General features: G+C 31.0%; 1 protein-coding gene across 2 annotated transcripts in view; it reads left to right on the plus strand.

Moving 5' to 3' along the window:
• Positions 1 to 24,257, plus strand: part of LOC143078804 (inositol 1,4,5-trisphosphate-gated calcium channel ITPR2-like) — a 115,646-nt gene extending 91,389 nt beyond the window's left edge. For both annotated transcript variants that reach the window (XM_076253785.1, XM_076253786.1), the window contains 10 exons: positions 3,080 to 3,220; positions 3,978 to 4,139; positions 4,680 to 4,788; positions 5,542 to 5,665; positions 5,913 to 6,088; positions 7,206 to 7,361; positions 8,884 to 8,961; positions 20,717 to 20,836; positions 21,487 to 21,624; positions 22,330 to 24,257. In XM_076253785.1, coding sequence (XP_076109900.1) covers positions 3,080 to 3,220; positions 3,978 to 4,139; positions 4,680 to 4,788; positions 5,542 to 5,665; positions 5,913 to 6,088; positions 7,206 to 7,361; positions 8,884 to 8,961; positions 20,717 to 20,836; positions 21,487 to 21,624; positions 22,330 to 22,644 — 1,519 coding nt within the window. In that variant the 3' untranslated portion in view covers positions 22,645 to 24,257. The remainder of the gene's footprint in view (positions 1 to 3,079; positions 3,221 to 3,977; positions 4,140 to 4,679; positions 4,789 to 5,541; positions 5,666 to 5,912; positions 6,089 to 7,205; positions 7,362 to 8,883; positions 8,962 to 20,716; positions 20,837 to 21,486; positions 21,625 to 22,329) is intronic.
• Positions 24,258 to 24,903: the final 646 nt, after the last annotated feature.

Genomic DNA, 24,903 nt, shown 5'->3' on the forward strand with positions numbered 1-24,903 from the left:
GCGGTTCGAAATGTAAATGCAGACAAACTTGCACGTGTTTTTTTCTAATTTTCAAACTTTTAAAACATTCCATGCTTACTTTTAAGTGTATCGTATTTTTCGAGAAAAAATTCTTTGGCTTTATTTACCAGCAGTCTGGCTTTGTTTTCTTGAAAGAAAAGAAAACCAAATCACTTAAATGTCAGGTATTTAAAACTATATAAATATCATTTTACGTACATTGTTACCCCTATTTCATTTTTTTGTTGATGTACCATTAGAAACTGTATGAAATTTGCAAAATTCAAAATATTTTTGTTTTAATCTTTTCTTTCATTTTTAATCAGTAGGTTTTTTTTCAAGGAAAATGCCTCGGGGTATTGTCCACTTCGTTAGTGCAGTTATTAAGAATTCACTTTCATAATTAATCTACAATGAAAGTCATTCATGTATAGCATTTCATAGTGCATGGAAAGCCATGTACTGTGAAAATTAGAGGGAAAAAAAAAACTGCCATTTCATTGGACGAGAGGGGATAAGTATGTTCTAATATGTAATAGAGGCAAAAATATGAATATCATAGAACACCAATTACAACTATGTCTTGGAAGAATCGAAAAATGGGCCTCAGAAAATGGTTTTCAATTTTCCTCACCTAAAACGGTAGGGATGCATTTCTGTAACAAAAGGAAACTGCATCTTGATCCAGAACTCACTTTATATGAAAACCCAATTGTATTAAGCTTCCCGTTAATCATATATATATATATATATATCAAGATCGAGGAAAGGGCAGTGGTCATTGTTTGTATCGCTTTATTTGAATTAGATAAACAGAATAAATTTCTTTAGTATACATACTGAAGTCGTCATTATTGAGAGACAATATATCATCCAAATATCTAAAAGTATTGTTAAATTTTTGTGTCAGATGTTGTTTCTATGGGTCTTTGTAATATCATTTAATTACCCTTAATACATCTAAAAATAGTTTTTTTTTTTCATAAGAAAGGACTATGTTATCATGAAAATATTCATTTGAAATATTTATTTACAAATAGAACCTAAAAAAGGGGGAATTTCAGGGTAAATTACAATGACTAGTATTCCTCTATTGGCAACTTTCTGCAACATATACCCAAGAATGTTTTGCAGCATTTTGTTGACAAAACATCCATAATTATTTATGTGAGGGTTTCTGCGTTTTCGGTAAAATCAGATGTAAAAAATAACAAAAATCGGCTAAAATCACGCCGATTTTTTTGTTAAGTGGATCACCTTATGTACCAAAAAACTGTTTTATTTGAAAAAATTGTCAGTTAGCAGTTTAAATGATTAATAGTTATCAAAGGTACCAGGATTATAGTTTTGTACGCCAGACACGCGTTTCGTCTACATAAGACTCATCAGTGACGCTCATATCCAAATATTTATAAAGCCAAACAAGTACAAAGTTGAAGAGCATTGAAAATCCAAAATTTCAAAAAGTGGTGCCAAATACGGCTAAGGTAATCTATGCCTGGGATAAGAAAATCCTTAGTTTTTCGTAAAATTCAAAGTTTTGTAAACAGGAAATTTATGAAAATGACCTAATTATTGATATTCATATCAACACCGAAATGTTGACTACTGGGCTGGTGATACCCTCGGGGACGAAACGTCCACCAGCAGTGGCATCGACCCAGTGGTGTAAATAGTTATCAAAGGTACCAGGATTATAATTTTGTACGCCCGTTTCGTCTACATAAGACTCATCAGTGACGCTCATATCCAAATATTTATAAAGCCAAACAAGTACAAAGTTGAAAAGCATTGAGAATCCAAAATTCCAAAAAGTGTTGCCAAATACGGCTAAGGTAATCTATGCCTGGGATAAGAAAATCCTTAGTTTTTCGTAAAATTCAAAGTTTTGTAAACAGGAAATTTACAAAAATGACCACATTATTGATATTCATGTCAACACCGAAATGTTGACTACTGGGCTGGTGATACCCTCGGGGACGAAACGTGCACCAGCAGTGGCATCGACCCAGTGGTGTAAATAGTTATCAACGGTACCAGGATTATAATTTTGTACGCCAGACGCGCGTTTCCTCTCTTATACCCATGAAAATAAAAAAAAATGTTATGCTTTGTCTCATTTTTACCATAAAATACAATGTTAGCCATTTCTCCTAGCTATACTAATATATACATACGATGTCACGTTGTTTCCATGGGAAACAGACTATACAGATTTTTTTTATTGATTTTTTTTTAATTTGACTGTTGTTTGGACCATTTTCAACTTCAAAAAAGTAATCGAAAAAAAAATAATCTGGCCAAAATTTTTCATATTATTTAGTCTATTATTACAGAGAATTGATGTTAAGTGTTAACATGAATATCAATAATGTGATCATTTTTATAAATTTCCTATTTACCAAACTTTGAATTTTTCGAAAGGCTTTTCTCAACCCAGGCATAGATTACCTAAGCCGTATTTGCAACTTCAAGTATACTATTAAACATGTTTTAATTAATTGTATTGACTTTGCTGATATTCGTAAGAAGCATTTCAATGTCAATAATATGTATGATTTATTTAATTATGTTCCATTTACAAATATTGTTGCATTTTTAAAACAAATTGGAATTTATTAGAGAATATAAAAATGTTATTATATTTAAGTCGTTTTTAATTTTTATCACGTTGTCTTACTGTTGATTTTTATTTGTAAATAATCAATTTGCTTTAGTCTAGAATTTTAGTATATTGAAGGATTTTTTGTCTTATTTTTAAAATATGCTTTAAATTGTAAAAATATTTGAATTGGTCTCGCCTCGAGATAGCCTTTTTGTGCTCATGCGGCGTAAAGCAACCAGCAATCAATCAATCAACCTAAGCCGTATTTGGCACAACTTTTTGGAATTTTGAATCCTCAATGCTCCTCAACTTTGTACTTGTTTGGCTTTATAAATATTTTGATATGAGCGTCACTGATAAGTCTTATGTAGACGAAACGCGCGCCTGGCGTACTAAATTATAATCCTGGTAACTTTGGTAACTATAGAACGATTTACTAACTACTAATTATCCTTTATTCTTCAATTTATTTAGGTTAATATGGAACTTTGGTGCCTTTTTCTTGAGTGTTGCAATCAACTTGCTTATGCTGTATTCATGGAATGCAAAAGCTTCATTAGAAGATTACCAAAAGATAAATGGCAATCAGACAATAGACTGGGATAGAATAGCAGAGTACGTTTGCCTTTACATATATCTAGGATCATATGTAAATTGATGTTGGAAAAGATCATAAAACCAGAGCAATGTTTGTGACACCTACCACAATGTTTTAAAATTTATTTATCAAGACAGGACTATACATCAGTTATTTTTTTAACTCTTATATACGAAGCAAATAATCTAAACTCGGAAAAACAGCACGTGGAAGGTGGTTCACGAACGACAAAAAGTCGAAAATTTTACAAATCATATAATTTCCGTTTGAACAGAGCTCTGTAAACGTAATCAGCGTTTATGAAGATTAGTTTTATAGTACTTATAACATCCGTATTTCAAACAAAGCGATGAAACTCTGACAAAAGAATATTATTATATATAAAAGAATACAGTTCTCATTTTTATATGCATTTACACAATGATGTCATTAAATTGTAATTGATATCCTACATCCATTATGCTTTACTGTGACATAAGATTAAATCGACGAAATCCCTCTCGCATGAATCGTGAAAAGCTACCATTTTCTGGTAATCATTAATTAACTTAGAAGTACACAATTGAGCTAATGCCGTCATGTTTGTACTTACCTTAGATGGTTTTGTATTTAAATGAAAACGGAAACCACAAAGACAACACTGACCAATCACTTAAACAATCTTACATGGAATTAACTGAACCAAAATCCATTGAAAAATTACAGTTTTTTTTAGGAGATGGTCTATAGCTTTGCCTCCTATAAACTTAATTTGTTTGTACTTTTTATTTGTAGTCCAGATCCAATAATAAAAGGGTTGAATAGGCAGCTATACGATGTGATAATGTATGCTTTTATGGGAAGTCATAATTTCTTTTCTTTGATGGTGCTAATTAGTTATTTGTTGCTCAATCATCCAAGACTTCCTACGCTAGCAGACATCTCAGCGCCATTTAAGTATGTTAATGTAATAACTTCATTTACAACTGTGTTTAGGGCATATCAATCAAATACTACCATATACATATGTATTACCAGTAGAAAAACAAGACTTATACCTTTTGCTTTAATTCAGCAAATAAAATATGTTTAAATTAAATAAACAAGATATTAATCGACATGAAATGACAATATGTTGTAAAACACACAATTCGTATTCCACAACACACAATTTCACCGATGAACATACAGTTTTCACAATTCAATTCTATGATCATGTGTGTTAAATTTATTTTGCTGTCATAAACGATCCATCGGGCAAGAAAACCAAGCAAAATATGATATATTAAATTTACGTGTATAATCTACCAATATATTTGTTTTTTTGTATGATATTATTCCTGCAATTTTTAATGCTACATATTAAATTGTGTTAATATTCTTAAAACGTTACCTTTTATATGTTGTATTGATATCTATTGAGATTGATGTTCTAAGATATTGTTTAGCAAACTTAGGATAAAAAGTTAATGTAACTTATCTTTCTCACATATATAGATGCTTTTCTCGCAAAGAAGAGAACACCGAGGAGGGAACACGTGACAAAGATTCAGGTGGATCTCGTTTGGATGCAAAAGTGCTGAGTTTTACAACTTTTTATTTTCTTGTAAGCAATACATTTGTATAATGCAGTTTAATGATTTTATCAATTTTAATGTTATTTTGTTATCAGTACGTGAATTAATAAGTGACCAAGGCCCTCGAAAACACCGGTACACTGCACAAAACTTGTATAGTGTTAATATCTAGGTTTACTGATGATTTAAGGTTTACTTTAAGGGAAAATATTCACAAATATCCACGACGACAGCCAACTGTCAATCAAACAGAGTAGATTCTTCGGGGTTTCAGATAAGAGTAGAAAATATTAACTGATGCGGAAAAAGGGAACCGTCAGGTGTAGATTGTGTTTTCCGTTTGAGACAGTTATTTACATTTATGTTAAATGTATAGAAGTATTAACATATGTACAAACTGTTAACATTTTATTCAGCAAAGATTGAATCGTCTGACTGTGATTTTTGAACAGAACTAACTCACAAATTAGTCTAGCTATATAACATTCAACAGCAGCTAATAGTTTAAACAATATTTTATTTTTTTTTAAAAGTGCACGAAATATAATTATACAATATAAATACTGGGATTCGGAAACAAGAAAAACTTATATAAATCCGTCTCCCTAAACAGCAGCTGTTCATTTATGTGTTCTATATTCCTAAACATAAAGGCATTTAGATGACTTGGGTTTTTATTCATTCTTTTATTTTTGTAATTATTTCTAAAAGGTATTTTATCTAATACTTCACGAACTATTTATGCTAGAAAAATAAGGAAAATGATATGTGTTGTTTTTCAGTTGTTCCTGACTCTATCAGTATTAGGAACAGTGTATCATGGATATTTTTTCGCATTCCATTTATTGAACATTGTTGTCAACAATCAACTTTTGAGTGGCGTCATCAAATCTGTTACACAAAACGGTATGAGGGTGTTAAGACTGTTTTAAACTCTATCATTTATGCTATTTACATACATAATTTAGAAAATGAAGGCTAACAATATGAAGGGTACCATTTTATTTAGCACCAGATGCATATTTCAACAAGCAATTTCACTAAACGATTTTCTGTTTCATTATATCGTTAAAAGTTATAATTCTTCTAAATTGAAATGTGATATTTAAATTAAATTGAGACAAAATACATATAAGATAATATTTTTTTACAGGATGGTCCTTGCTGTGGGTAGCTATCCTAGGACTAATTGTGATATACATATATGCACTGATTGGATTTTCTCTATTGAGATCTTTTTTTGATCCCACAAATTATTTATATTGTCATACGCTATGGCAATGTACTATAACAGTTGTGAGATATGGCCTCATAGGTGACATGTTTGATGTAAGTATCATAATATGGTGTTCTTCTTCTCAAAACAATTAGAAACAACAATATTTTATCCCTGCTCAAATCTTATCAATCCATTAAAGTCAAATCCAATCAAATAAGTTTCAAAACTTAGTAATATGCGTTAACTGCAAGCCAGACCAGTTGCATTGACCAGGAAATCATATATCAATGTATAGCTGAAACCAAATTTTCCTCCTTTGACATCATTTTGGGCAACGGCCTATGCCATAAGAGATTCAAAAGCATGACTGGGTGTAGAGAGACAGGCAAAGCCACGACTAAAATACAAAAACAAAGAACAGTTTGTTGAAACTAAAAACGGGAGTATAAATGAACGCTCCGGAAGGGTACACAGCAGATGCTTTACTAGACACCGCCGTTACAGTAGTTCTTTAAACGTAAGCCATCACAAGTTAGATGACAGAAATATAATATCAAAACCAAAATCCGTGATCTTTTCATCCAATTTGACCTACCAAATGTGTACGTATATGTGCAAAAGGCGTCTGGAGCATATGAAATCACCATCGGAATTTGGCGGGGTTTGTATTACCCAGTCTTACTTTTCAGTAATGTTTTTTTGTAAAACTGTTGTTTGTCCCTTTGACGTTTCTCTTGTTTTACTACGGAATTACAATATTAACACAAATAAACCAATAAAGACAACAGTAGTAAACCTCTTTCCAGAAGTGCAACAAAACCAAACACCGATGCAACATACATAGAAACAAACTATTACATAACAACTGCCATATTCCTGCCTTGGTACAGGTCATTTGAAGAAAAATGATGGATTGAACATTGGTTTTGCGGCTAGCCAAACCTCCGCGCTTTATGGCAATGTTAAATATATCGCTAAAATAACAACATTACATGACGGGAATAAAACGTTTCAACAACTTTCAATTGCCAACTTCAAATAATTCAGCAGAAACAAACTATCTGTCCCTTCGTATGTCGTTTCCATATCAATTTAAACAACTTTTACTTAAAATTGTAAGAATTCTCGCATTAGAGTATAAACAATCGATACAATTGTATATCTAGTATTCAAAACATACTAAAAATGCATACTGTTATGTGATTTTTTTTTTAAATTTGTTTTCAGACTGTGTCACAGTCGGATGATCGTCATGGAGGTTTTGCTCATTTTTGGCCACTCGTTCTGTATCACGTGTCTTTCTTCATATTTATCACGACAATTGGTCTAAATATTATATTTGGTATAATTGTGGATACCTTTTCTGAACTACGGGATTTGAAGGTAATGAATATAAATACGTGTTGGTGTGAAATTTAATAAAAGTAAGGCAAAAACGATTAATTGTTTTATATTTTATTACTCAAACAGTAATCCATACACAAACTTTTCCCAATGAAAATTTCAAAAATAGTTGTTTTTAAATAAAGTTAACATAAAGCAATACACAGTTGAATATTTTCGATTTTTTCTCCCGATGTTCATCAATTTTAATACTTCAGTTTTATCATGTACATCTTTTGAATATTCATTTTATAAAATTTACTGTTTGCAAAAGTATAAATTATTCTAAATTATAGGGATTTTCTGGTAACTAACAGAAAACCCTTGCCGTTTTTGGCACAACCTTTTTGATCTTTTGGTCCTCGATGCTGTTCAACTTTGTACTCGTTTCGGCTTTCAAACTTTTGTATCTGGGCGTCACACGTAGGTCTTGTGTGGACAAAATACACTTCTGGCGTATTAAAATTTTGAACTTGTTGCCTTTTGTTGGCTGTTGTTCGTGTGATTCTTTGTCAATTGTGTTCTCCAATTTATTTATATTGTAGTCCTGTGTTGTCATTTTGATGTTATATTTCACATGGCCATAAAAGTGCGAGGTTTGGCATGCCACAAAACCAGGTTCAACCCACCATTTTTTCCTTTAAAAATGCCCTGTACCAAGTCAGGAATATGGCCATTGTTATATTATAGTTCGTTTCTGTGAGTATTACATTATAACGTTGTGTCGTTTGTTTTCTCTTATTTTTGAGTGTAAATTCACATTGCGATAAGACGTGTCACGGTACTTGTCTATCCCAAATTCATGTATTTGGTTTTGATGTTATATATATATGTTATATTTGTTATTCTCGTGGGATTTTGTCTACGTGTGTTACATTTTAGTGTTATGTCGTTGTTCTCCTCTTATATTTAATGCGTTTCCCTCGGTTTTAGTTTGTTACCCCGATTTTGTTTTTTGTCCATGGATTTATGAGTTTTGAACAGCGGTATACTACTGTTGCCTTTATTTAATTAAAGTGAGGCAAATTTTCAAACGTGATATTATGATTGTCTTAAATGAGTTTGCAAAACATATTGTGTCAACTAAGTAATAATCTATTGAGATGTACAATTGGCTACTTCCCTGAAAAATCGACATACAATAATAATATTGTGTTTCGAATTAAGTGTTACATTAGAAGCAGTGACTTCACAAATTTATCAAGCACTGCTTATTATAAATTTATCGTCAGATTTATGGAGAATTAAAAGTCATGGATCTCTGTGTTTTTGTTATTATTATTTTTCATCTATAAAAAGTCGAAATTTGAAATATAGATACCACTTTTTATTAGGATTAACTTACCTGATTTTATATAAAATTTACATTAATTACCAACTTTATTTTAAATTGATATTAGTTTTTTTACAAGTATTATTGTGGAGCAAAACACTTTATTTCAACCTTTTGACCGGCTAGTTTCTAATTTAAAATTGCAGATAAAGACACTTCAAAGTAGATTAATACTTTATTTCTTTTCAGTGGCGTGCTGAGTCTGATATGAGGGAATGTTGTTTCATTTGCAGTAGAAACAGTTATGATTTTGAACATACTGGAAAGGTAAACGCAAACAAAATCATTACAAATGTATGATAGTAGGGAAGGTGTTATTTGAATGTACATGTGTTCAAATTCTTCCTTCATACACTAGTAGCCAGATTAAAGTCTGAAACGGTCAGTTTGGTCTGATCAAGTCTTGATCGACTTAATTTACCGCTAGAGAAATACGTTGAGACTTTTCAGATTTTAAGACACTGTTCAGATATGTTATGTCAAGTCTGTTCAGTCATGTCAAGGTAATCAAGATGGAAGGCTCTAGCGTTCAATCAAGTCTGTTAAGACTGTTTTGGACAAATTAAGACCAATCATAAAAAGTAACTTTCAAAACTTTCAGATCGGGTTAAGATCCGTTTAGTGTGTTAGAATGATATTAGGAGTTACGCCCCTTTATGTGGATGATACATTGTATTATAAATGCTAGAATAAAAAACGTATATTATTTTGAATTATTAAACATAAAATCATTCGTTGGCTTTTTATTTCTGTTGGTCTTTGTTTAAGGTATAAGAGAATAAATTATATATATATATTATACAGTTTTGTTAGCTTGTTTTGTTGTAGAAATAAATTATTCGCCAATAACTGTTTCTGATTTTTTTTTTTTTTTTTTTTTATTTTGGTGTTAATTTATGTATTTATCTACTTATTCTTTGTGAAAAACAATTGCAAATTTTAAACGTAACACTAACAAAAGAGTGACAACAACATCTTATAAATCTCATACGTCCAAATCACGTTTCTGGATTTTACTTCATCTGGAACGATCAACGCAAAATACAAATATTTTATATGTCAGATAATTTATATCGTTAATTTCGTTATCCTCATCAGGCCGCATCAGGAAACCATGTCTCCGTTTGAACTAAGCTTCTGAAACTGCTCTAAGGCCGTGAAGTGAGAGTGTTGAAACTATAAATAACATACCATCGCAAAGAGAATGATGTCGATAGGTTTTACAGAAAAGAGAATGATCGGCTATAAATATGAATAATAGAGAAAATGGAAAAAAAATATAAAGAATGGAGAACAATAAGGTGCTTGAATATAAAGAATTGATAATAATAGACAAAAAGTATAAAGAAAAAACCCGGCCTACTAAACATTAAAGAATACAGAAATGAAGGACCCCCCTCCAGATCCTCATAGATTAAAACAATATAACCTAATTTTAAGTTCAGCATCGAGTATATGTCTTAGTACATCTGTTTGTAAATGCACTTATCCTTTCTTTCATTTGAATAAAAAACTTATTTGATATAAAATATGTATTTATTTGTTTTTCAGATTGCACTATTATAAATAATTCTTCTTCGTCTTCTCCTTCTAAACTGTAAAAGGAACGTATGTATGCGTTAATATTCGGTCTATAAAGATTAAGTTCGATGGCACGTGCCAATAATCCAAAGGTAATAAAATCAACGATCCATAAAATAACGTGGCAATTACAATGGCTATTTCACAGTTATATCATACGTTCACCTGTCATTGTATCATACATGTACCTCCGTATGTGTAGTATAAGGTTCTAAATCATTTTTGATAGCTTCTTTCTAACACTATTGACGACATTGTTTAAACTACATGCTCATGTCACAAAACCGCAAATTTAGTATAGTTAAAAAGATAAACGACATTGAAATGCATTTTTCCTATCAAAAATGTATGGTCGTATATTTGTAACTCTAGGTGTTTACCTAAAATGTATTGAATATGTAAAAGTTAAGATTTTTTTTTCAAATATTTGCCAAAAGAAACATTTTCCGATAAAAAAAACCAATCCATATAATAACGTGTTGTCCTTTAAATCTTTTTTGGGGGTCCGTAGAAATACCGCAAAAGACCCCTTTAGTGCACTAAGAACAAAAAATTGCACTAAGATGGAATGATAAAATTGACACAAAGGACATTGCATATCTAAGTTAACGTTTTAAAAATAAATAATTTCAAGTTTTATAATCATATTTTAAGTAATTAGAAAGTTATTTAATGTTCTATCGACACACGCCACACTCAGTTGATTGTAATCTATTGAAATTCATGTTCGTTCAACCATGACCCGTTTTGAACACACTAGTATACTTATTAAAAATGTATATATTATGTTATTTTATGTTGTTCTTGTTTTGTTTTTTTTATGGTATAGTTATTACTGCCGTATCTATTTTGCTTTTCTGTCTGCTATAGTTGTTACTTCTATGTAAAAGTGTATTTTCTACTTATTTTTGTTTCTTTTAATTTCGTTTGCTTGTTCCGTAAGTTCACTTTTTTAAGTTCTCTAGTAATATTTTATAAAGATATTTTAAAATAGTAAAAAATGTATAGAGTTTGTTTACCAACACATACTGACATAGAAGATACACATGTTTCGCAAAGTATAACAGTTTATTACATTTTTGTTGAGCCTGCGACTTTTGTTGCAAAAGCGAGACATAACGATCCACAAACCACAAATATTCACTTTGTGGTTAAAGTGTTTGAAACTCTAATAACTTTCTTAAACTATCCTGGATTTCTACTAAACTAGGACAGAAGCTTGTTTTTTTATCATAAGATAGCTGAAAAAAAAAATTGTTTATCCGTATTTTTATTTATAACTGACTTTTTTGTTTTTCTGTAAGCTTATATGAATTCACTCTGTAAAGTTTTTAATAAAAATCACATTTTTATGTCGGGGCCTTTTAATGATCGGTCGACTATATGGCAATGTTTTTCTCGTTATTGAAGGCCGTATTGTTGCCTATAATTGCTTTTCTACCTCAGGCATAGATTACCTTAGCTGTATTTGGCAAAACCTTTAGGAATTTTGGTCCTCAATCAAGTGCTCTTCAACTTCGTACTTTATTTGGCCTTTTTAACTTTTTTTGGATTCGAGCGTCACTGATGAGTCTTTTGTAGACGAAACGAGCGTCTGGCGTATATACAAAATTTGGTCCTGGTATCTATGATGAGTTTATTTGCTATAAGACGTCTATAACTATTTTCGACCTTGTTGTCTTATTTTTTAAATTACGTCATTGATGAGCTGATCACTACAACGTTTAAACAAAATATTCGTTCCCGTGAAAACTATAAGATTTGTTTAACTTTCAAATTTCATCGTGATCTCTTCTCAGGATATAACGACTATCTGAATGTTGGTTTTACAGCTAATTTCCCAATGCATGTAAAGCGAGACTTTTGTTAGCTTGATTGCTTAGTTTGTATATTTTACAATTGTAATTGGGATAATGTCCAATCAAATTTAAATATAATATATACAGATTAAAATGTGCCTCTACATTATTTGAAGATGTCAATGTTATTTACAAAGCTTGAATTCATGTTTATACCAACAGAGCAAGCAAGCCTACCAAAATTTTACTCTACAAGCATTAGGAAATAAGCTGTAAAGTCGACAAGATAACAGGTTAATGTATGAATTCAAGTGCATGATTTTCAGAATTTAAGATTTGTTGCAATTCTAAAGTACAATGGTTAAATCAATCTTATCTTTGATGTGCCACATGGGCATCCCTATAAAAAAGACAGTCCATGCGTGGCCCATGACATTAGATATTATGCATGTCAGTGGATATTTTCTTTGTGAAGCTAGCACTAATAACCTATATTATTTACGTGTCTGAAATATTTTGAAAAGTGTAACTAAACTCTTGAACAGACCATTTATAAATAATATATTATTCTGATTCTGATATAAACGTCGTTTGTGTGAATTCGGGATTTACACGTATTAAAAACTCTTCGCTTTTCGGCATTCAAGAAAACATATATTTAGCAAACACTATTGAGGAACACAAATAAAAAATAAATTTAATTTGTTAATATTTGCAACTCTTAAACCCAGCTGATATTTTTTTTATTTCTCACCTAACAAATGGGATATACACGACTTCCCAAATTTAATCTAATATTCACCTAATATATGCTCAAAGTCAACTTATTTTAAAGAAGTTTTAAAAATAAAATGGTTAAATGCATTTTTTTTTTACATAAAGCACAAATATATTTACATGTTTCATTATCAGATCAAAATATCTTAAATACCCCAGTCCAGAGATACCGTGTATATTTGGCTGAATATACATGTACCATATCGAGAATTTTACATTCATACTTGTTACGTAACGAGATATGTGCCCAGGTAAAAAGATCCAGCAGGTGGTGTATATTCTAAAGTGTTTATCGTCTTCTATTATACATGCCGATGACGATGACATTTAGCTTGAGGGCCATTTTGTTTTCGCAAAGAAAAACAAAAATTAAACAATTTTATAGATATAATATTCTGTTAAAAAATCATTTTTAAAGGTGAACATATAAGCATAACGTCTTCGCAATTTCTGGTTAACAGCCATGGACACAGATGTCAGAATGAATAAGAAAACACTAAATTCTTAAACAATATATTGTAAAATGGACACCAAACACATGTTGATAGAATAGTGTACTGATAGTATAAAAAAGAAGATGTGGTATGATTGCCAATGAGACAACTATCCACAAAAGACCAAAATGACACAGACGTTAACAACTATAGGTCACCGTACGGCCTTCAACAATGAGCAAAGCCCATACCGCATAGTGAGCTATAAAAGGCCCCGATAAGACAATGTAAAACAATTCAAACGAGAAAACTAACGGCCTTATTTATGTAAAAAAATGAACGAAAAACAAATATGTAACACATAAACTAATGACAACCACTGAATTACAGGCACCTGACTTGGGACAGGCACATACATAAATTATGTGGCGGGGTTAAACATGTTATAGGGATCCCCACCCTCCACCTAACCTGGGACAGTGGTATAACAGTACAACATAAGAACGAACTATAAAAATCAGATGAAAAAGGCTTAACTCATCAGATGGACAAAAATACAAGTGGACGCGGCCCGGTACTTATACATCCCGACACAAAAAGACACAATGAACACATCTGAGAGTACTCGCAGTTATCTGACAGCTAGTTCAAAGTCACTAACAACTAATAAAAAAATCATGCAACTAAGACTAAACTATCAATCCGTACACATCCAACATCCATCTATCGTTTTCAGATATTTCTTTTCCGCCATTCATAAGTTTAATGTTTTAATTACTTTGACTTACTGCTATACATGTATAATGTGTGTTCAGAGATGGATTTATAAACTTTATGCTTAAAATAATAAACCCAAAACAGACAATAAACAGGTGATTTGGTGACCATTTAGACTTCGTTTAGATAAGACACGTCTTCAAAATTAATAGTTTAAAATAAAATTTTGGGGATTTAAAATGTATATCCAAACCTATTCTATTACTTTCCTCTGAGCAAAGTCTTAAGAAAAATATATATTGAAACTGTAGGAGATCATAGTGGGTTGAACGACAACGAGACACTCGCAACCAAACAACAAAAATCACATAAGGACAGCTAGTGGGCAACATATAAGTGTTCACCAATAGATAGGTGTATACACACCATGCCAATTTCTAAATCATACCTTACAGTGGAGATCACTTCTAACCTCTCATTAGAACTGTCAGAATATTCTGTCATAGAACTGTTCTAACCTGTCCTAGAACAGTTCTAGCTAGAACAGTTCTACCCTAGAACTGTTCTAGGTAGAACTGTCAGGATCAGTTCTAGGTAGAACTGACTAAATCAGTTCTAGGTAGAACTGTCAGGATCAGTTCTAGGGTAGAACTGTCTAAAACTGTTCTAGGTAGAACTGACCAAATCAGTTCTAACCGTAGAACTGTCAGCAGAACTGACTAAATCAGTCAGAACTGTAGAACAGTTCTAAATGACGTCACTGCAGATTGGGCAATTTAGAATTTAGAAGAAAAAATCAGTTCCAATTACTTTACTATATATAATAGCAGATGTTTCTATATTTTTTACTGATCAAAAGTTACATGTACAAATATCGAAGTGGATAGGAGGTTATCCCAACTCTTCGGAGAAATATTTTTATGAGATTGCAAATGAAACATCATTGTTTACGTTTCTTCGTTCCCCGTTTTTAACAGTCTCTTCGTAAATATAACTCTGCATTTAATTCAAGTAAATTTAATCTGAATTTACCTTGTTTGCCTTGGATTTACATTCATGATTTAAGATTCTGTTTTGACAAATGTTCAAACGAAAATTGTACAGTGGATGAATTATGGGATATCATAGTAATGAACACAGTGTTGTTAAACGCAAGAAAACTATGTACATTTGCACTGAGGTCTCAGATTTGATTTATCTCGTTGCCAAACTTATCCATAACGATAATGGATAATATCTGGGAGTCTGGAACGTCAGAAAAATATACTCGATCTGAACATGAATGAAATATTTGCCACTGGACGTAAGGCTACAAACAGAACCAATCATTTTCCTTCTTCAAATTATATTAACAGTAAAGTCAGTATACCTTTCCAAGAAGAGAACTTCTCATACATGCACATTTCATTTTAAAATAAATTATATGAATCAGTGATGTGAGTGTTGGATGATGCCGTTAAATAGTTTTGTTTAAAAAAAACCATCATGAACTACTGACTTAAAAAGTCACTTTTTGTGACGGTTCATTATTTAATAATTTAAGTTTGGATGTAACGGGTCTTCTGTTGTTATTGTGTTATCAGCGCCCATAGACATAAGTTAGTCATGTGACCGTAATGTCAACGTTTTTTCATGGTTTGGCAAGGTTTAAAATGGAATTTAGAATTAAATTATAAGAAATGACTTATCATTTTTTTCTGTCTATTCGAAATAACGTAAAAAATGTGGTGCACACTATTAAAAAAACCCGCTTCGCACAGTTTTACATTAAAAAAAGCAAAATGATCAGTTTTGGCTGATGCAGTCATCATATATGGTCAGATTTGGTTGATGCTGTCAAATATGGTCAGTTTTGATTGATGCAGACACATATTTCTGTTACATGAGTCAGTCTGAGGTATGAAAACTACTGAAGTTTGTTCAATTTCCAATATTTCAGTTATTTATATATACTACAGTAAAAAAAAATATAACTGAAGTACTGTGCAACTATATAGACTCGCATAAAAAAAAAAGCAAATATGGTCAGTTTTGGTTGATGCGGTCAAAAGATTTTATTATACAACTCAGTCTGAAGTATGAAAACTACTGATATCTGTTTACGATTCAATACTTTGAATAAAAAGAGGATATACTGGCACTATAAATTCATGCGAACAAAATTTTGAGGTCATTGTTTTCCAATATTGCTGTAACTTGTATATTACAGTCCCTCTTGACCTAAAATTATAACTGAATTACTGTGCAGCTTTATAAATTTGCAAAAAGAAAGAGCAAATAAGGTCAGTTTAGATAGATGCTGTCAAAAGATTTTATTACACGACTCAGTCTGAAGTATGAAAACTACTGATATTTGTTTAGGATTCAATACTTTGAATAAAAAGAGGACATGCTGGCACTATAAATTCATGCGAACAAAATTTTGAGGTCATTGTTATCCAATATTGCTATAACTTGTCTGACTTGTATATATTACAGTCCCTCTTGACCTAAAATTATAACTGAATTACTGTACAGCTATATAGATTTGCAGAAAGAAAGAGCAAATAAGGTCAGTTTAGATTGATGCGGTCAAAAGATTTTATTACACGACTCAGTCTGAAGTATGAAAACTACTGATATTTGTTTAGGATTCAATACTTTGAATAAAAAGAGGACATGCTGGCACTATAAATTCATGCGAACAAATTTTGAGGTCATTGTTTTCCAATATTGCTGTAACTTGTATATTACAGTCCCTCTTGACCTAAAATTATAACTGAATTGCTGTACAGCTAAGATTTGCAGAAAGAAAGAGCAAATACGGTCAGTTAAGATTGATGCGGTGATTGATGTTATTAACCCCAAATGCTTGATGGGTACAAATCAGTATTCAGGAATTAACTTTTTTTGCATTACACCACATTACAACAGAAAATAGAATATACACGTAGGACCTTGAAGTATTTCTAATACATTGTTGTTTTCCTGTTCTATGTAGCTTTCTTTCTGGCAAACACGGTTTTATAAATGCTGACAGGCACCGACCATTGAAAAACAATCGATCTGTTTAAAATAAGTAATGCAAATAATTGTTTTTTTTATGGCAAATAAGAAAAAAAACCGTTTGATTTAAAATTGTTTAAAATTATTTAGAATAGATTTATGAAAATAACGTATTTTAATGTGAAAAGGCTAGACTTTAATGTGTGCCGTAGGGATGTTATTGAGTGGTTTGTTTACAATTATTTCCCACGTATTTCCCTAGTGAAATCTGCAATAATTATTATATCATCATGTTGTTGGATTTTCACATTATAATAAAACTAAGAATATGACGGATGAATTTATAGTTAGCTGTTTAATGTCCAGTGGCAACTATTAGATGTATCATTAGGAGGACATGTACAATGTTATAATAACATTAGATATATGTTTCATTATAATACGTTATTCTAATTGGCTTCTCTGCAATCTTGCATTATTCCTTAATCAATTCCAATACACAATAAAATGTATCATTCATGATGACACGAGGTCCCACAATAGAGTGCACAAGTAAATAAAATAAAAACTTGATAAAAATGTATCGTGTTTTCATAATCGCTGTATCAAAGCAAGTGAATTAGTCTAAATGTCCGTACAATGTTAAATATAAGCGTTTTCTATTTTTATCTGACAAGTCCACACATGGACTTTTCATTAGTCTAGAAAGTTCTCTATAGTGTTCCGTCAATGTCTTAGTGCAGGTTCGAGAGCTTATTGTACCAAAGCGGCCTAGGCGGTTTTTAGACGTACCGGCAAGTCCCTCGCTCACAATAGCACAACCGTCCTTTTGATGATCAATTTGTTAACTTGCTGGGACTATCAATCTAATAGCATAATAGTCCCCTTTAAATCAGAGCTCTACCGTTAAATAGTACTGTAATTGTTATTAATGTTATTATTTTATTTTTACGCTGTCTTAATCTGTAATTTAATATATAGTTATTTTTAAAAGTAAAATATAGTGTCTTGTAAGTCTTTTTTGGGAAGAATATTGTTTGTTTTAGAGTGTATGAATAATTTTTATTGCAATCAACTTAAAAAAAAAACTAAACTATGTGGACCGTATGTCATCGAATACATTTTACCTTATATAAGACAGCTGATTGGATAAATATGATAGGTTGTTACGCCTACATTGATACTGATGTCCAATCGAATACCAGCAGACACCTGTCAGTAAAAAACAAATTGCAAGCGTGGCCGATTTATTTGTTTATTCGATATTTAAAAAATAATTTAGATAGCCGCTATTCGCTTACTCTTTTTCAGGAGAATTTCAATAACTGTTTTTTTTTTCTCACTTTCTTATTAAACAGAAAGGTATTTAAATATGAGCGTACAACCAGAAACGGAATACTGCAAGCATTTTATATATCATGTGTATAAAAAACATTATCAAATTATATTTGTAGATTGTAAAAGATTAAGAATATTTTTATATCTGTACTAAATCATCTGAAATAAAATAAAACATATTTCTCTCTGCCTGAATGCAATCGTAAGCAAATATTTTTTTACTTTTTTTTGGGTCTATTTGCAAATGACGAAGAATTCTCCTTAAACTGAATTATTAAACAAACAGACTAACTTTAAAGGACAAAATACTAGCGTGAACTTCCATCCAAGGAAATGAATTTCTATAAAGTAACTAATCTAAGTGGCCATCGATGTGTAATATTTGACACTGGACATTATTTTTGAAGCAATGCAATACGTATAATGTATACTATCAATCAAAATTAAAGACTTTTGAATGTAACAATATTGTACAAATCCATTTGATTTACTGAATTTTTATATATTTTTTTTTTATCTAAATGAAAATGTTGTAAACTGCTCCCAGTTAATATAAATAAGAAGATGTGGTATGTGTGTCAATGAAACAACTCTCCATCATTCAAGTCACATGGTATAATTTAATAAGAGGTCAAAAGTACGACCTCAACACGGAGATTTGGCCCTCATCGAACAGCAAGCTATAACGGTCCCTAAAATGACTAGTGTAAAACAATAAAAAATGAAAAACAAAAGTCTAATCTATAAATACGGTCATTTCGCTACGTTATTTTATAGCTTTTTGGTCAATTCCGAAATAGCAAGTAAGCGTCTCACTGTTTTTCAAAATGAGTAGTTACACTGGTGCTTCAAAAAATCTGATACGAAACAGAAATATAAACCGTACATTAGATTTTATCAATCGTGTCTATTTTTCTATGATATGATTTACTCTTGTATTTAATTCGTGCTAAAAAAAAATGGCGAAAAAAAAATTTCAAATGAGTTATCGACATCGGTCTTTATATGTATATAATGGTCAATATAAACTGTCAATTAAATTTTTAAAATATGCTAATATAATTGTTGCATTTATTTAATAAAATATAAAATAATGTTTTATTTGTAAATGTAATAATTTAACCCGGTTTAACCTTATACATCTTATATTAAAGATAAAACATGGAACTTCATTCATTATACGTCCAGTGACACGAATGCGTAATTATTTAGGTAGGTTATGCTCATCCGTTTCGGTTGACTGCTTAAATAATCCGTTTATTAAAATGTAAATAACTTTCATCAAGCATCTGTCATCTGTGTACAATTTTAAAATAAAAAGTAAATTATATACTTAAAATATACGTTTCTTGACCAAATATAGATAAGAACTATTACTCTACATTAGAAACAAAAAATGTTTAAGAACATCTTTGAGATATATTTAATACTGATCATTATAACTTTAGAGGCGGAATGCATACATACAGGACTACTTTATGTCAGACTGCAAAGTTTTTATGACAAATTTTCCGGTTACAACAATTAATCTTTTCTCGTATAACCAATGAAATGTTAAAGATTCCATCGGAAATAAATGAATTGTTTTTAAAGTTTGCATACTTTATTTAATTAAATAGATATACAGTCATATTAAAAGATCACAAAAGAATATCATCCAAGATATAGAGATTATATTCATAAAGGGGGAGTAACCCCTGATAAAAACAGATAAAGTGTCGCCCGTTTTATTCAAAATATTTAAAATCTTAACACAACTGAACACGATCTTACTGCAACTAAACAAGTTGTTCACCTTTGGTCTTATTTGATCTGAACGTGATCTAATCAAGTCTTATTTGAATGCTAGACGAATCTGTCTTGTTTATCTTGACACGACTGATCTGACTGACCACAATATATCTTAACAGAGTCTGAGTGTCTAAACAGGTCTTAACGTTTTTCTCTAGCGGTAAATTAAGTCGATTAAGACTTGATCAGACCAAAATGACCGTTTCAGACTTAAATCTGGCTACTAGTGATACTAAGAATACGATCTGATTTTTCAAATTGAAATTCCATTTCTTTCATTTACCTCTGAAGAAAATAATTCTGGTACACTCATGTCATGCATGTGAGAGGTTTGGCTAGCTATAAGGCCAGGTTTGATCCCCGATTTTCTACATACGAAAATGTTGTACCAAGCGTCGAACATTACAGTTGTCCATTCATTTGATGTGTTTGAACTTTTGATTTTGTCATTTGCTTTGGGACTATCCGTTTGGGATTTTCTTCGGAATTCGGTATTTTTGTTATTTTACATTTTGCTGTAAGATCATTATTTGAAATAGCACATCAGTTCGTATGAGAATATTATGTTGGTAAATTTAAAAGGTTTATTCTTCATTTTAGGGATTCCAGTACCATGTAGGACACGAACATAGCATGTGGGCATACATTTTGTTCTTTATACATCTAGACAATGTCAAACCATCGGACTATACTGCACTTGAACTTTTTGTGGCCGCATTGGTAATTATATGACAATTTTTAAAACATCATATCAAAACGTTTAACTCATGAATACCTTTAAATAGGTTAGCTTGATACACCACTATTGTGTCCTACAGTTCTACAGTTTAATTAAACGTGGAAATTATGCTGTGTTCCAAAATAATTCTCCGTAAATTTCGTCTTTTAGTGACCGACGTATGAAACGAAAATATATGAAAAATATATACGAAAGAAGAAAAAGACTTGATGTTAAGGAAAATAGGTAAAAAGTGCAAGTCTCTGTTACAAAACGCATATTTTTTGCATTTAAAACATTGTTTCCGGATGATAATAGTGTTTCCCCTTTTGATCGAATAATACAGCGAAGGTCAAACTCATAAAGATTTAGGGATTAACAGGTCAAGTAAAAGGTCAACTTCTAAAAAAAGAATGTTAACAAAGTTGGTTTTAGGACGATTTCCAACATGGATTTGTTACAAAGTTATACAAGTGAAAGAAAGTAGTAATGATTCCTGTTTATTTATAGAACTAAAATACAAAGAGTGTTTACCCTTGAAATGATATTGTTTTCTTTTCGTGACAGCTTTTTATATTCTTGAAGTTAAATGATTCGTGTAAATGGCATAATAATCATTTATAGACCTTGCTTGTATTTATTGTTTTTGCAGTGGAAAAAGGAAAATTTCGATTTCTTTCCCATGAACCGAGCTTTGTGCCTAGCAAGCGCTGATGACGATGCCAATGATGCTAAACTTGAAGAAGTGCTATCTAAAGTGGCTATGATTCATAGAAAGCAAATGGAAGAGGTATTATATCTATAAAAAAGATCTAGGTCGCAGATGTCCTTTTTGATTTGGAAGCAGTTCTTTTAATTGTTAATAAAAACTTCTTCTTCAAAGTTTCCTCAAAGAGAAGTTAAACTAAAGGAACATTCAAAATCATAAGACATGTTTAAAAGAGAAACAGATAAACAGACAAACAACAGTACACACGACAAGGACCCAACCAAAAACTAGGGTTGATCTCCAGGGCTTGTCTTGCTATTATTCGACCTTTTATTTACACGAAATTATAATTAAACATTTTGTGAAGTACATAAAACATTTATTATACTAAAGTCAGTTATAATAATTTCACAGGAAAAAGTTAGAAAATACGATGGTAGATTACCAAGCCACCATATCATATTCTGGAGGTCGTATAGGTCTTAAAGTGTTTCGGGTCTTATACAGCCTTGGCTTTCAAATATTAGGCTTTGAGCGTTCATGTTGAAGGTGAATACAGAAAGAGCTTTGGGTATATTAAATTAATAACGTGTTGTGTTCATTTCGTTTGCTTGTACTGGTTGTCTGTTTACTGTGTTCCTTGTGTTCTGATTTTATACTAGAGTCTATCATATTACGATGATCTACACCTTCAATCTATGTGTTCAAATACATTCTTTGTATTTGATATATTAACAAGTAATATGTATGTATCTTTAAAAAGTTAGTTTTTATTTTATTTATCAGGATATTGAAAAGAAACGTCGTAAAGAAAAGCTCCGACAGAAACGTTGGCATGAGAGACACAGGGCATATGTTTTTGATGCATCACAAGCTGAAGGTCAAGGAACTCTTCCTTTGTCTAAACGGAAACCATCAGGAAAGACAGATCGTGAAACATTTACATTAAAATCTGAAGATGAGTCAAGTATCTTGAGAACAGAAGATGACGACAGACATTCGGGTTTTTCGGATGTTGATTCGATAGGAAGTTACGATGAGACACCAAGACGAGCAACGCGGGCAAAGTCAGCAACACCAGAAGAATCTACTAAACTTTAACAGCCATATTACACATTTTTTTTTAAAGTCTTCGAATAAGAGAGTTATGAAGAAAAATGTAGAATATTTCTTACAAATTTGAAGTTTAAGATCATATTCAAAAGGATATGTTTGCTATGTTAAAATTCTAAAATTTACATGTGAATTTAATAAAATAACATTTGTTTTTCAAGAATACAAGGCTGGAATAAAGCAAATATTCGCCCTTGAATAATAGAAAGTCTAAATGCTCTAGAGTACTAGTACAACTTACTACCACAAATTGTCAAACATGACAGCAACAGCGAAGTACCTTATTCGCGTAATTATATTGTCGCAAAACGGATAATATTTTATATAAACATTCAGTAATAACAGCCGCTGGTCTACTTTTAAACAACTTAGATCGAAGAACGATTAGACAAGCACATAATGATGTGTTCAAAATTTTCTTTTGTCGAGAAAACAGCAATGATTTGAATACCTTTGCTTCGAAGGTAGCAGTTTAAAAAGTGGCCTTTCAATTGTAACATTATCGATTAAACACTAATAGTGAATTAGCGTTTTGTGTTTGTATGATTGTGGAAAAAAATTTGTATTCTGTACAAAACTATTTAACATCACACACACAAAAGAGCACATTTGTGAAAAAGTATTTCAGATATTGGCTTAGTATTATCATCGCACACATTTATTTGAGAACTCGGATTTACATGTACAAATAACGATAAAACTACGAACGTTTTCTTTTTATTCAGTTGTACATGTATAATGATGGCTCAAAAACATTTAAAACTAGTACGATCTGTTGTCCAGTTTTGTTAAATGGAAAAATCCTCTTTTTTATATGCTTTTACTCTTTAGATATCTTTATTTATTGAACTTGTTTTATTCGATAACAATTTGGTGTGTTATTCATTTGTAGTATATTAGTTTATTATTCTTTAGTATAGTACACCTCTTTGGTTTACTACTTGTGGCTATTCCATTGTCATGTAGTTGATATTTTACAATGAAATATGTTTGAAATAAAGTGAACACATGAACTAAGTTAACATGTATATGATTTTTGTTGTTAAAAAAGACAGTTAATATATTTTTCGCAGAATAATTTCGCTGTTCGTTGATGTGCCGTTTCGTCCTGTTTTCTCGTATACTTTTATATCTTATAATGTAAAGACATATTGCATTTAAAACATTAATATTAATACGTGATATAGCATAAACGCATGTGTTTTTAAAATAATTGTTATTTGTAATATGTATTTGAATAAACCAATGCATATATACATAGCTGTATATACATGTATCTAACTGTTTAAGAAAATAATTTTACATAATATATATATATATATATACATCATTACTTTGTATCCAATCTTAACAATGAAATCTTAACAACACCACAAATCATTATATATTACTGAACTTTTATTACTTTGATTAAAATATTCACTTATGATATACGATTGTATAAAACATTTTTTTGTATATATGAAACAGCCATTGCATTTTATTTTCTCATGCCATGTTGGTACATGTAAATTTCCTTTCTAGAAAAAGTTTATTAAAAATCATATGTTCTTTATGCTCTTCACGGGTACTTGAAATGAATAAATACATTATCAAAATAACTGATTCTTATAACGTTGTCAGGTGAATAGACATGTTAATGCTCCATTGCCGTTGTTGCTACTGCATACAGTATCCCCTATATATGTCCGTCCGCCATTACACCCTTTCATTTTTCTGGCACAACTTTTTGGAATTTTGGGTCCTAAATATTCTTCAACTTTGTACTTGTTTGGCTTTACAACTATTTTGATTTGAGCGTCACTGATGAGTCTAATGTAGACGAAACGCGCGTCTGTCGTATTAAATTATAATCCTTGTACCTTTGTTAACTATTCTGAACTGAAACAATTTTCAGGAATCTCTCTTCCTTATGCCTGCAGATTTATTTTATCTGATTTGCTGTACGTATGTATAATGATAAAGGTAGATTTTTAAATCTTTTTTTAATTCACGGTTTTACATTGTGTCATGTGGGGCCATTAATATCTTTCAAGACAACTTTACAGTTTGTCTTTTGCTCGTTATTGAATGCCGTCTAGAAATATTTTAAAGTGTCTCACTTCATTTCTTGTTCTAGTGATGTGTGCCCCAATGTGTAATATTGTTCATGTAATTAAAGGCTATTACTCCCAGGTTGCTTGATTATAGATATTGTAGTAATATTAGATACTTGATTTGTATAATATTGGAATTGAAATAATGTCG

The sequence above is a fragment of the Mytilus galloprovincialis genome, chromosome 6 (assembly GCF_965363235.1).
Source record: "Mytilus galloprovincialis chromosome 6, xbMytGall1.hap1.1, whole genome shotgun sequence".
In the NCBI taxonomy this organism is placed as follows: domain Eukaryota; kingdom Metazoa; phylum Mollusca; class Bivalvia; order Mytilida; family Mytilidae; genus Mytilus; species Mytilus galloprovincialis.